The following is a 15,093-nucleotide window of genomic DNA, read 5'->3' on the forward strand; positions in this document are numbered from 1 at the left end:
TCACTCGTCAGCCATTTAGCTATGGACAAGATACACCCTGAGATTATTCCTTGATCTGTGAAACTGAAGGAATACCTTGTAAGATTTCTGAAAGAAGCAAATGAGACAAATATGAGAGAAGTGCTTTATAAACTGCAAAATGCTACACCAATTAACTGAAGTTATACCAGTTATAATCCAGTATTAAAAGGTGAAAGGCAATGCTGGAGTCTGAAGCACAAAGGAAAATGTTTGAGTCAGATATGGTAGTGTTTGCCTGCACTCTGGGAGACTGAAGCAAGATGATCACAAATTCAAGTCCAGCCCAGGCTATCTAATATCTATCTTTGAGACAGGGTTTCACTTCATAGTACAGGCTGGCCTTTAACTCACTATGCAACAGGCAATCCTCCTGGCCCAGCCCTCCAAGTGCTGGGATTACAGGTGTGTACCACCATGCCTGGCATTTTTGGGTTTTTGAGACAAGGTCTTGCTTTGTAGTTCAGGCTGGCCTCAAACTTGCAGCGATCCTCCTGTCTCAGCCTCTCAAGCAGCTTGGACAATTTAGCAATTTGGCAAGAGCCTGTCTCAAAATAAAAAAATAAAAGGCTGAGTGTGGTGGCGCATACCCATAATCCCAGTACTTGGGAGGCTGGGGCAGAAGGATCGTCACAAGTTTGAGGCCAGCTTGGACTACATAGTAAGTTTAAGACTGGCCTGAACTACACGGCGAGACCCTGTCTCAAAAAACAAAAGATAAAACAAAACAGACAAAAATAAAAAGACTGGAGATGTAGTTCAGTATAAGGTCCTAGATTTAATTCCCAGCAATGGGGTTAAAAAAGGTTTGAGTATTTTCTACCCATTATGTTCTAACCAGCTTGCTATCCATGTACTTCAAGTTCCTAAAATTTTTTACTCTTTTGTCACATGGCAGCAGGAGTGTCACCCTATATCCTTCTGATAGTCAAAGGCAGTTTTGGTAACAAAAGTCAAAACTACTGGTAGCTACAAGATTTAGGTGGCCAAGAAACAATTCAATCATTTTGAAGAACAGATACAGAACAAGGAATTATAATAGTCATCCAATGTTTGAACAATCATCAACTGGATGATTCTGTAGGAGAAGGGTAATGACTTTACTGTAAATAGTTTTACTGTAATATTGTCATGCCTATTTGTTTACATACTGTCTATAGCTGCTTTTGTCAAAAAGGGAGAACTGGAAGACACAAAGGCTTACTAGGTAGGTAAATCTTAGAAAAAGAGGGCATGGCAACACTTGAAGATCCTGAAAAACTGTCATGTAACCACACACAGCCAAGGTAAATACATTCTCCAAGAACAGTGCTGCCTGTTTTGTTTTATATCATGGTACACACAGACAACATATACTTGTGATCAGTGGCAACTGACCCTAGGCTAGCTTCCCCAGGTCTCCTCACTCCAGCCTGTAAAGACCAAAAAGGAAATCTCTTAGCAAGTTGCAATCTTTCTAATAGCATTTTCTGGTTTGGTGCATCTTTCTGCAAAATTGAGATTTTGTTGACCAAAAATGGTACCCTTAGAATGTCTGAGCTGCACTGGGACCTTGGCTGATTTTCTTTTATCTAGAACCCTTTAAGTCTCTTTAATTAGATTTTATATTATGCTGTCTTTCTTACCATCTGGAAATGCTAGAACAGGATGAATACAAGAATCCAACTGGGAAAGACGTTCCAACAGAGGGGCTTCATAGTGGATTTCAGGAGGCATTGTGTTGACACTGCCTGAACCACACAGTGCACAGGAGGTATTCACATCACAGCCAGATCGGGTGATGCTGTTCCGCTGAACCTGTAAAAAGCCAAACAAAATCCTGATAATTCTGCATCTGATAAAAACTGAGCTCTCTACCCATCCAAAAGATTCAGAAAACTTTTCTAGATAGCTATATGACACTGCTAATATGTTTAATTTAAGAAAACTCCATTTTTCTAACAAATTGACCTTCAAAGTGATTGAGCAAGCTTTCTTTTCAAAGATGAAATCCAATTATTTGAAGTCCTAAGTGCTTACATAGGTATCAAACTTGATAGTTGAAAAGATATTGAATCTGCGCTAAGAACACTTTTTAAAACACCTGTATGTTTTCACCACCTGATGTGGTGCGTGCATGCGTGCGTGTGTGTGAGATCGAACTCAGAACCTTGCTCAGGCAGGCGCAATGCCACTGAGCTATATCCCCAGACCACCACCTGATGGTTTTTAACTGCCTACTAAGGTAAGTAGTTGGCTCCTCATTTCTAGGACATAACTTGACCTCTGCAGCAACTTCATCAACTTGGATCCATCAAAATCCAATTCTTCTGTTCATACCTATTCCATAAGACATTGAGGTGGTCTCACACAAGATGGCAAGTTTCTCAGAACTATAAATGACTATTCTTTAAGCTAGTTTAAAATCTGCTACTACAAAGCTCATGCCTAAGAAATGAAAATCAATCTTGTATGGTGAGTATTCACTGAATGGTCCCCCAGCTCCCAAGCAAAGGCTCTACTGAGCTACGCCCTCACCCTTTTAAACTCTTATTATGAGACAGGGTCTCATTAAATTGCCCACGCTAGTCCCAAACTTCTGATCCTCCTGCCTTGGTCTCCTAGTAGCTGAGATTACAGGCATGCGCCGTAGCACTTAGCACTACTTGTCTTTGTTAGATTAATTCCAAGAAATTATTTTCATTAAACTTGCTGTTGCACATGTGGGGGGAGAATAACCAGTAACAGTCCATAGTGAAATACGAACTAATCAAAGTCTTTAAAAGATTTAACTCAGTAAAAAATTAAGATATTTAAATAATTTTAGACTTTGAGGAGAAAAGCTGAGGTCAAGCTGAATGCAGGAGTCTTATATTCTAGTGTTACTGTGAACAAGTCTGGCATTTGCCAAGCATGACTCATAACTTTATCTGGGCAGCACCCTATCCTAGAAGAAATAACTTACTGGCAGGGGAAAGGAAAGAAGGGAAAGGAAAAATGTTGAGAAATGGAAAAAATGGAAATAAAGTCTTTGTAAATAGGGAAGGGTGGAGGGCGTGAAGGGAGGGCTAGGAATGGGGAAAAAATAAGAACCAAGATGCATTATGTAAAGGTACAATTCCCAATGAGAAATGTAATTGTGTTGTATACCTACAATGTACCAATAAAAGAATTTAATACAAAAAAGAAAAAGAAATAACTTACTGGGGAAATGGCACTATGAAAAGGTATCCTAGAAGAAATGGCAACATTATAATAAAGACAAAAAAGTAGCACCAAAACTCTACTAGCAAAAACTCTGTAACATTTGCTGCAGCTGAATTTATTTCCAGCACAGATTTCTCTTCAAAATGGTTTAAGAATACTTAATTTAAAAAGTGTGGTCTTTATCAATATTCCCAAACTTCTTCCTTTTAGCTACTACATAGGTAGCAAGAAAAGAAGGTCCCGGGCTGGGGATTTAGCTCAGTGGTTTCGCCACGTGTTGCGCAAGCACAAGGACCCAAGTTCAATCCCTGGTACCAAAAAAAGAAAAGAAAAGAAGGTCCCTTGAAGGTTAAACCAGAAAAACTGCACCAAATTAAAAATTTTAAGATGCAGTCATAGATGTCACTGAAAAGAAGTGAAAATGACTAAACATGACACTTCCACGTACACAACATTAATTTGTGGTTTGCAGAAAAAATATCCTTTGTGCCTTATTTAACTAGGGCTGGCTTTCTGGAGATAATATTTTGAGAGGGATAAGTTGGTAGGAATGAAAACTAGGCCACAGCAGACAAACGGAAGGATTCAGAAAAATGTTAGTTAAAAACTGCACCAAGATTAAAAGATACCAAACATCAAAATAAAAAACAGTAAAAGGGCAAGATGGAGCTGAGGATATAAAAGCTCAGTGGTAGAATGTTTGTCAACATGTATGAGGCCCTGGGTTCAATTTCCAGAGGCAGGGCCACCCCAAAGTGGGGTGTGTGTGTGTGTGTGTGTGTGTGTGTGGTTATGGTTCCTCCCCATGGTATCAACTAACTCTCCATGTATGACATTAGCAATATTCCATTTTATGGCTAGGGTATATCCCCTAATGAAAAGTCAATATAGATCTGGATGTAAAAAAAAAAAAAAGCAATTAAAACTAAGAAAAGAGATTACCATAAAAGTAGAAATTATCAAATGAGAACATGCATGCTAGAAAAGATGAGCTTCAAAACTTAAATTCCTTGGGAGTTTTTCTTTGTTCCCAAACCCACCTCTGTTTCTTTGGAGGATAGGAACAGATCAATTGACTAGATAAGCTGTAAGGCTAGCCTAAAAAAGAAAAAACATCAAAACAAAATAAAACTCTCCATACATATATAAACATTTCTAAAAGACAGCACTAAGTGGAAAACTAGTTATGTATATCTGTCTATAAATGGAACATTCAGCTACAGCCACTTTTAAGTTTATAAGCTAACCTGAAGAAATAGCCAAAGTAAAAATAAAGTCTTGTCAGTAGTATTATCTAAATAAAAATGTATAGTATGTAGAGAAAAAAGGAACTGCACAAAACTGCTGATATGGTTATCATGGCGGTAGAGGTTATAGAGGGCTCTCATTTGGTACATTATATATAATTCTATAATGTTTAATTAAATGTTGTATTTTTGTACTGCATCTAGAGTCAGGGAATTCTAAATGCTTATCTAAAAAGCATCTAAAAGGGGCTCAGACTAGCCTGTTTCTTCAACAAAGTCTGTGACAACATCAGAGAACAGATATCGAATTAAAATGATATGGGAATAAAGAAATTAACTTCCTTCATTTCATACATTCATTTATTCATTCCTGACATAGGGTCTCACTATGTAGTCCAGGCTGGCCTCAAACTCACCAATCTTCCTGTCTCAGCTTCCTGAGTGCTGGGATTACAGGCATGCATCACCACTCATGGCTTCCTTTCTTTTTATAATACCCCATTATCCAATCATGATACCCATTTGCCACCTCAACTGCAATCACCCTAGTATAAATTACTATCTTTTCCCATATGGGTTTCTTCAATAGCTTCCTAACTGGCCCTCCTCAATTCTTTTTTTTTTTTGGTACCAGGACACCTTGCGCTTGCAAGGCAGACGCTGGAACCACTGAGCTAAATGCTCGGCACTGGCCCTCCTATTTGCCCCTGCTTTTAGCTCATCAAGGCTGTAGTTAGTGTAATTTTATGTTTAAGTCTGAGATACATCCATTTTTGGGTTATAAACTTCTAAATGACTCTGCATCTCATAAGGAATAAAAATCACATAGCTCTGGTTTTCATGCCAGAAGGACATTCTAGATTGCAAAGCACAAAGTGTAATTATACGCAGAGAAGGGTGGATGGCTTCATGAGTTGAGAAAACAAACTCTCAAGCATGAACACTGAGAAGTTAAAGAAACTGGAAAATGCAAGACAGAATTCCCAAGGAAAAAGCTATACAAGAAAAGAGCTCCACACTGATTTCCACAGTGGTTGCACCAGTCTACACTCCCACCAACAGTGAAGAAGGGTTCCTTTTTCCCCCACAACCCCATCAGCATTTGTTATTGGTTGATTTATTGATGGGGCCATTCTTTCTGGAGTGAGGTGGAATCTCAGCATTGTTTTCATTTGCATCTCTCGAATGACCAGTGATGTTGAACAATTTTTCATATGTTACTTCTTTGTCTGAGAACTGTTCATTTCAGGTGCCCATTTTTGGATTGGAAATCAGTATGCAGATATCTCAAAAAACTAGGATTAGAGGTCCCATTTGGCCTAACTATTCCCCTGTGGGGTATCTTTCCAAAAGAATTAAAAGAATCATACATACCACAGTGATATATGTGCACCCATGTTTATAGCGGCACAGTTTGTAATAGCTAAAACTTGGAAACAGCCCAATTGCCCATTAACTGGAGACTGGATAAAGAAAATGTGCTTTTTTTTTTTTTAAATAAAATGCAGTACTACTCAGCCATAAAGAATGAGAAACTAGAGATTTATAGCTAAATGGATGCACATTGAGGCATATCTTCAGTGAAATAAATAGGACACACATGTATAAATACTGAATAGTTTCTTTGGTGTGAGAAACTGAAAGTGTAAATATGGATCAAAATGTGCAATAGATAATGTGAAATAAGAAAAGATCCAAAGGGGAAGGGGAAAGGAAAAAAAGGAAAGGAATAAATATGAGAAAAGGAAAAAAAGGAAACAAAGTCTTTATAAATAGGGAGGGGTGGAGGCGTTGAAGGGAGGGCAGGGCAATAGGGAAAAAAAATAAGAACCAAGATGTATCATGTAAAGGTACAAATTCCCAATGATGAATGTCATCATATCGAATACCTAAAAGTGTACAAATAAACTTAATTGAATGAAAAAAAAAAAAGCTCCAAAAATTTTCATGAGATTCCCTTGAGTGAATATTAAAAAGCACAAGTATAAGTGAGGCAAAGAGCAACTGGGAAGCTTTAAGCTGAATGGTTTCCAGAGCTAATACAGCCTTCGAGGGTTTTGAACTATGACCAACCAAAATGGCATAGAGCATTCAAGTAAGATCCCAGAAGTACCTATCTTTCTGGTTGTGGAGCTAAACTATTAAAGAAAAGATCTGCCAACAAAACAAGGCCTCTTTAAAGGAAGATAGCACAATCTACACGGTACAATCAGACATTATATGTCCAGAAACCAATAATAATTGCTAGATATGCCAAGAGGCAAGAAAATAACACTACAGGGATATACTCAGGAAATACAGACCACAGGAAACTTAGGGATAAATAGTCCAGTAATCTCCACAAATAAATTATAAGGAATAGCAGTATGATAAATCAAGGCAAACCAACACTCTTACTGAGAACTAGAAAAGCCAGATTAATGACAGTATTTTGTGGCCAGGATTGCAGGAAGGAAAGAACCATGGAAGCGAGCTTATATTCTGCAGCTGCTTCTTTTTGTAGAGCACAGTTAATTCTTGAAAAGATGCTTAGCCCTCAGTAGAAGGCTACTTTTGGGTAATACAGAAATGAGCAATGTTTGGTGTTTTCACAGGGCTAAAGGGATGGGTGACATAAAAAGAGAGGACAAGAAATTAGCCATAACATTATACCAGGCACTCATCCTCATAAGGCGGGCTGCGAAGCGGTGAAGAGCAGGAGGCTGAGAAGCTAAGCAGAAAGCCTCTGAAAAGAGAAACTTTTTGCACTTTCACTGCATTCATTCAGCTGTCATGGGGACCAAACCCAGGGCTTTGGACAGGCCAGACAAGTGCTCTGCCACTGAGCTACACCCCTAGCCTAGTAATCTCACTTTAACAGAGACTAGAGTAGAGTTCAGGATATGCTAAGGGGAAGGAAGGGTACTGGTCAACATATCAGCAGGCATGGGAAATACGGTTATTGTCCTAAGAATAAACTGTCCAAAGAATAAACCAGAGGTGCTAAGAGCTTAATCAAAACTCCAACCCAGCTACAACTCAGCTCAGTCCCCAAAAAAGATTATTGTTTTTTAGCCACCACTATACATGCCAAGCAGGGGAAGAAGGTGAAGGCTCATGGAGAAAATCATTATCAGAGAGTCTACAAATTTAAAGATATAAAGCATCCAAACCCCTGAAAACAAATTATATAAAACAGACAAGAGAAACAGAGCCTCCAGTGCCCTAGATTTTGGAGGTGGCAGGCAGGATTTAAAAACAAATAGGTTTAGGGCTGGGGATTTAGCTCAGTGGTGCTGCCACCTGCCTCACAAGCACAAGGTCCCGAGTTCGATCCCCGGTACCAAAAAAACCACAACAGCAACAATAAAAAAAATAGGTTTAGGAAAATGTGGAGAAAATAAGATCACAAATGTTCTTAAATATATAAAAACAAAATCAAGCCAAGTATTTGCAGGCTGAGGCAGAAGGGTTCCAACTTTGAATTCAATGTGGGCAACTTAGCAACTGAGACGTTTTCCTAAGTAAAATTTTAAAAAGGCTAAGGATGAAGCTCAGGGTTCAAATCCCAGCTGGGGTGTGGAGTGGGGCACTGTTAAGATCATAATAGGTGACATAAATATAACAAGAGTTAGGATAAATGAAGTGGTAGACTGGTTAAAAAGAGTTAAATACAACAAAATATGAAGTGTATACAGGGTACTGTGATAATGTAAATTTAATCAGAGTCTTGGGGGAAAATAAAAAATACACAACAGCAATATCTAAAGAGATAATATAATGGCTAGTCTGTGTGAAAACTGGTTAAAAAATACCAAAGCACAAATTTAAGAAGCTCTACAAAACCCAAGCAGGAAGAAAATACAAAGAAAACCACAGGTAAACATATCATAAAAATGTTTAAATTGCAAGGAAAAGGAGAAACCTGTAAACTAGACCTAAGAGACATAAAACTCACTGGAATGCAGGGCTCTTAATCTGGATCTGATTCAGATAAACTTTAACATCCTGGAAATCTGAACACACTAGACTTTGATGATATTAAATACAATAGTGGGAAACAATCACCTACAACAGCTATGGTTGAGACATTATTGCCTATTTCAAACTTTAAAAAGCCTAAACTGGCAGTACACCAAAATTAGTAACAGTATTAGATCATTCTACCTTGGTAAAGAGTTCTTAGAAAGTAGAGTTGCAAGTTAAGTATTCTAAGATGATAAATGGAATGAGACAGGAAGAGATTCTGAAATCTGTGTCGAATGTTCGTATCTCCTTGTATAAAATACTGAAAAACCAACTGTGGAATGGTTAAAAAATTATGGCCTAATTTTATATGTGACATGTAAAACGCCAAATACTGTTGATACTAACCACTTACTAGTCCAATTATTTAAATACAAGATGTCCAAAAATAAATATTTTTTTGAAATAATATAACAGGAAGTATAAAAACAACTACTTTATCAAATTTGTTCAATACAAGAATCAACTGGTTGAAATGACACCTGGCCGACCTATGCTCTGGATAGGCAGTACATAAACAAACATGCTGGCAAGTGATGCTTGGGGTAAATTAAGTGGTTAAAAAATATGTACGGCTGGGGAGGTAACCCAGTGCTTGACTAGCATGTGTGAAGTGCTGGGTTCAATACTCAGCAATACAAAACATCAAATACAAAATATGTATTTGCAACTTAAAATCAAAACTATATGGGGACAGAACAGCAATATAAATATAAATGTGGGAGCATTAAATAATATAAATATAAATGTGGGTACATTAAATATGAAAAAATGTCATAAACTTATATTCTTTTTCTGAACATTTTCTACACCCATCCATAATTTTAGAATGAGTTCTGAAAAGGTGGAAAATGTTGGTAAAGGTTTCTTCTTGAAACTTTCTATTTTAGTACTGCCAAGGGCACAGACATAATGTACAAGGATATTATTACAGAGCAGAAAGTAGTTTTTCTAAAATGTTTCTCTTGGAATCCTAGTAGATCATATTATGCTTATTCCCTTTTAAAAGGTTTCCCAGTCAAAAAAGATTGGAGAAACAAAACTAAAGACTTCCTCCTTTAAAAGACCTGTAAGTCTAACATCTTTTATAAAACATTAACACTGAATATGGTACAATGCACTCTCCAAACTTATTCACCCACCATATCACAGTGAAAACATATCTCAGAAATATCTTTATATTCATCAGTACTTCAAAACTGTGTTACTACACTTGCTGCTAAACCTTGTTATTTGTCTAAAAAGTACATATTATACCACAAAATTATATTTTAATAACCCATGTCAACATACTTGGTTTCTGATATATTTTACATTATGAATTTAAAATTCACTAATTTGCATCTCAGCTGGTTTCTATGAATTTAAAATCAGGGCAGTTTACAAGTCTTCGCTAGGCAAGGTGATGCATGTCTGTAATCCCAGTACTCAGGAGGCTGCAGCAGGGATTCCAAGTTCAAGGCCACCATGGGCAATTTAGCAAGACCCTATCTGAAGATTTAACAGAAAAAAAAAAAGAAAAAGAAAAAAGGGTGGGGATGATCCCGAGTTCAATTCCCAGGATCACAAAACAATCTTGGACAATCAGTCAGGGAAGTGACAAGCTAAATACAAAGAAACTGAAAGCCAAGCTCCAACCCATGTTCTGGTTAAGAGTTCCAAATTCACCCTGCCAGTGTATGTCTAGGAACCTTATGCTAAGATTGGGGGGGGGGGGGGTACCGGGGATTGAACTTGGGACCTTGCGCTTGGAAGGCAGGCAGTGGAACCACTGAGCTAAATCCCCAGGGCCTTACAGCTAAAATTTTGACACCTAAAATTCATGTGGCCTCTTGAGGAGCTAAAGAGAAACTATGCAGGGCATGCTTTCTTGGTCCAGCAATCACAAGACTCCTACGGAAAACACGGCTCCTGTTCCTCATAGAAATTCACTGTCACAGGCTATAAATCACACAAAGGACACAGGCTATCATGAGGCAGTCTGCAGATGAGAAAGTGAGAATTTGTTCTGAACAAGCTAGAAAACAGAACTTGAAAGGAATTTAAAAATAAATGTATCGAAATTATTCAAAAAGATAAAGATGTTCATTTTAAAAAAACATACAAATTATGAATGAAAAGCACAGACTAAAGTAAAATACAAAACTGACAGGTTGAACAGCAAACTAATCACACGTAGACTGAAGTGTAATGAATAGAAGGAACAGCATTCAGAGGAAAATACATACAATAAATCACAGCAAGATAAAGAAATGGAAAGTATATAAAGAAATTAAGAACTACAGAAAAGAGAATGAGATTTACACCAAGAAACATTTCAGAGCAACAAAAAGCACCAGTAGCGCATTACCTATAATTCCAGTTACCTGGGAGGCTGGGGCAGCACTACAGGTTTGAATCAGCTTGGGCAACTTGGCAAGACCCTATCTCAAAATAAACAACTACAAAGAGAAGGGATGTAGCTCAGTGCTCCTAAATTCAATCCCCAGTACCAAAAAATAAAAAACAAGTACTACTGTGAGAAACATTCTTTTAATTCAGGAAAGTTAAGATTTCTCAGAAACGAGGGTACACATCACTATTTTTCTCACCCATCAGCTCTCCTGGGTCTGGAGCTTTTTGGTTTTTGTTTGTTGAACAGGGTCTCGCTATGTACTTAGGCTGCTCTTAAATTCACTATGTAGCCCTGGCTGACTTTCAACTCATGGTGATTCTCCTGCCTCAGCCTCCCAAGTGCTGGGATTACAGATGTGCGCCACCACACCTACCTTAATAATCATAATTATGCTTTAAAGACAGGAGTAACAAAAGATTCTTCCCTTAACCAAACCTTAGCCCAGCTCCTGAATCCTTCCCTAGGCCCATCTGTATTCCCTGATATACGCCAGCTATAGTGAGAGCCCTCAGCCTCAGGACCTGACCACCCTCATTCCAAAGTGAGTGATAGTCTGATCAACCTGGTTTGCCTGTAGTCAGTCAAGAGCCTCTGAAATATCACTGAATATCTTTTTCATTAACAGTAGCAAGAGCTAGATACAATGGATAGAAAACAACAATGTAAATAGGTTTATTTAAAGAAAGGTAACTACAAACTTGAAGGAAGCAAAATCAGACCTGTAATGGAAGAAAGCTTGACAAGAGCTAAATAAAAAACCCTGTAGCACTGTTCACTGCATTTGTGTGATGACAGAAATATTGCATATTTGCACTATCTAGTATGTCAGTTGCTAATCCCACTGTTACTGAATTTTTGAAATATGGCTGATGTGAATGAGGTACTGAATTTGTTTAGCTTTTGTTTTAGTGATCTACTTTTCTGCAATATTTGTATTTAATTCCATACGTATTTCTTAAAGATTACATGACCAATTAGGTAAAGTGAAACAACAAAAGGATGAAAAAGCAAAACAAGAAGCTTAAGAATTCGTAAGGTTAGCAGTGGCCTCACTCTAATATTTCACATCAAATGCGTGCCACAACTGGAGCTGCTAAATGTAATATTTATTCCCTCCATAGTCCCCCACCCTAGTACTAGGGCTTGAACCCAGGGCCTTTATCCTCTTGCCTCAGCTTCCGAAGGTGTTGGGATTGTAGGTGTGCACTACCACACCGGGCTTAATGCCAGTAAATTTTTTATCTGTTTTTGTTTTTTTGGTACCAGGGATCGAACTCTGGTCCTTGCACTTGCAAGGCAGGCGGTGGAACCACTAAGCTAAATCCCCGGCTCCAGTAAATTTTTGTTTAAGGAATTTCACATGGTACTCCGTAATTCCTTCACTGCTCATCAAAGTCACCTTAATGAGGTTCTTCTAAAGCTGAAATTCAAGATTTTTACTCAAGAGAGTGCTTTCCCCTTTTTGAAAAGAACTGATACTTGATCCGTCATTTTATCACCCCACAATTCTTTTATTTTGGGCTTTTAAAATTTCCATTTGAACCATGAACATATTGATGACAATTTCAAAACTTCCCATCTAAAATCTAATTTCTTCAAGCAATTCACTTTAGGGTCACTTTGAGTAAGTAGATGAATCTGCCTAGTTCTCAGCTGCTGACACCTTCTCTAAACACCGAGTTCAAATCATATTGATTCCTAAGCTATCAATGCCCAGAAAATAACACAGATCTCTGGGGTACACCAATATAGTACACTAAATCATAGCTTCAACACTAGACCTCACGTTAAGACAGAAGCCTTTTAAGACAGTGTCTTAAAAGGGGGGGGGGGGCGGCTGGGAATGTAGCTCAGTATGAAAACCCGGGGTTCAATTCCCAGTATTTCTCCTTCTGAATCTTTAAGAAATCCTCATCTTTGTATGTCACAACATGAAAATTGGAATACTGAATCAATATAGCTGAGATTTCTCTCATGACTTCTCTAGTTATCAACTTTTTAAGAGTACTGACACCAATCTTAATGGTTTATCAATAACTCATCATTGAATTGTGTTGAGTACTGTATTTCTTCTTATATGTAGACAATGGCTACCACGTTGAGCAGTACAATCAGTTACTAACACAAAGGAATGAAAAGAAGTTTGGCATCAGCTTAATTTAATGACAAAATAAAACAGAACAAACATGTCCACTCCACTTCCTAAAAACAGTGGAAAAAAATTTTTAGCAGGGAGGGCAGTACTGGGGATTGAATTTAGAGATTCCCACATGCTAGACAAGTGTTCTCCTACTAAGCTACATCCCTAGCCCACTGGAACAAAGTTTTTAAGGGAGAAAGATTATGGTTGCTCACAAATAAAAAGCTCTACTCACTGAAGATCTACCAATCCAAATTAAGAACTCAACAAATAGGATATTAAGGTATGAAAAGGACAGTCAGTGAATAAGGAAACCAGTTATCAAAATAAGCCTAAATAATAATTATCTGCTTTCAAAATTGAATACAAAATTATATCTCCATGAAAATAAGATCTGTAGAAAAAAAAAATCAAAATCTGTTCTTATGCTTCATATAGAAACAAAATGCTAAAAGTGGCCAGGTGTGGTGACATAGGAGATTAGGGTGTGGCAAAACTGGCAGGAATATCCCCAAACACCTGGCAGAAATGTTCCCAAAGCCCTGCATGGAGACTTCTCTTGAGAAGTCCAGCAGGTTTTCAATAGGATGCCTAGACCTGACGTCAGCCCAAGGTGCGGGATCCCACCACTGCTTCTCTCAGAAGGCGTATGTAGTTCTCGTGGGTTTCCGCTAAATCTGGACAGTATAAAAGGGCATAGATGCCAAGAAAAGCTTGCTATTGTAGCTTTCCTCATGATAGCCTGCCCTGCTTCCTCCAGGGTGTACTTTCATCTTGCTTTTCCTCTTACTTAGCCCAAGCTCACTCTGCAGAGCCAGTTTCTCCCTCACTCTTCACTTTTATTTTTTCAAACAAACTTTGGCACCACTTTTTGCTCATTTTGCTCAATTCATTGTTCGAGATGAGAATAACCTGGAATCCAACTCCATCCAGAAGGAGAGGCAAGCAACCCCAAACCCAGTAATGTTTAACTGGCAAGCCACCTTTACAAGGAGATATCCGATAACAGTGGTGCACATCTATAATCCCAGCACTCAGGAGGCCAAGGCAGGATGACTGCCATGAGTTCAAAGCCACTCTGGACTACACAGTGAGACTCAGTCTCTAAAAACCAAAATAAAACAAAACAAACACAAAACACCAAAATGCTAGAAATGGATGAAACCATACATACATACACACATATACACATACATGGTGTGTGTGTGACTAAGAGAGTATGATATAAAACTCTATTCTATAGACCCAAATGAAAAATTCAAAGTGTCAATATAACATCAGAAATATAAGCATATGTACAGAAATAATACTGACCAAGATGCTTTCAGGTTTTTTGTTTCTGTTTTTCCAAGATGCTTTCAAAATTACTAACGAGAGGTTTAAAAATAAAACAAGCAGTTGAGCTCGCTAAGCTACCCAGCCTGGTTCTAAACTTGTGATCATCCTGCCTCAGCCTCCTGAGTCACTGCGATTACAGGTGTGTGCTACTACATTCGGCTCCCTAGAAATTCAATTCTTAATTCTTGGAGAAAAAACTCATCAAAAGTTGTGGACTGAGGCTGGGGATGTAGCTCAGTGGCATAGCACCTGGCTGGCAAGCTCGAGGTCCTGAGTTTGATTCCCAGTATGGGCCGGGGGTGGGGTGGGGTGGGGTGGAGTTGCGGACTGCCATCCAAACCTACACTCAAAAGAAAATTTTAAAAAACAATGCTTTTAGTATTATGTAAGAACAAACAAGCCAAGCATGGTGGCACATGCCTGTAATTCCAGCACTTTGGGAGGCTGAGGCAGGAGGATCACTGCTTGTTCCAGCCTAGGCTACATAGTGAGTTTAAGGCCAGTCTGAACTACATAGTGAGACCCTGTCTCAAAAACTCCAAACAAACAGACAAAATAAAATAAGCATTCTAATAAACAACAAAGGCAAGAGGAATGAATTAACAGCTAAGAGCTGATCTTTGAAATAACCAATAAAACAGAAAAACAGCTGACAGGATTAATGGAGGGAAGACAAATTTAAAACTGAAGAATTCTACGATGTTAATATTAAAACAAATAATACAGAGTGATCCTCCTACGACACAATTATATTCCAACACAGA

The 15,093-nt window shown here is 38.2% G+C and overlaps 1 protein-coding gene across 6 annotated transcripts in view; it reads right to left on the minus strand.

The window, feature by feature from the left end:
• Positions 1-15,093, minus strand: part of Kansl1 (KAT8 regulatory NSL complex subunit 1) — a 188,390-nt gene that overhangs the window by 19,572 nt on the left and 153,725 nt on the right. For all 6 annotated transcript variants that reach the window (XM_087203853.1, XM_004868652.4, XM_004868653.4 and 3 more), the window contains one exon: positions 1,644-1,815. In XM_087203853.1, coding sequence (XP_087059979.1) covers positions 1,644-1,815 — 172 coding nt within the window. The remainder of the gene's footprint in view (positions 1-1,643; positions 1,816-15,093) is intronic.

This window comes from Heterocephalus glaber, unplaced genomic scaffold (assembly GCF_053883595.1).
Source record: "Heterocephalus glaber isolate CG9 unplaced genomic scaffold, H.glaber_assembly_v1.0 deba00001813, whole genome shotgun sequence".
NCBI lineage: Eukaryota > Metazoa > Chordata > Mammalia > Rodentia > Bathyergidae > Heterocephalus > Heterocephalus glaber.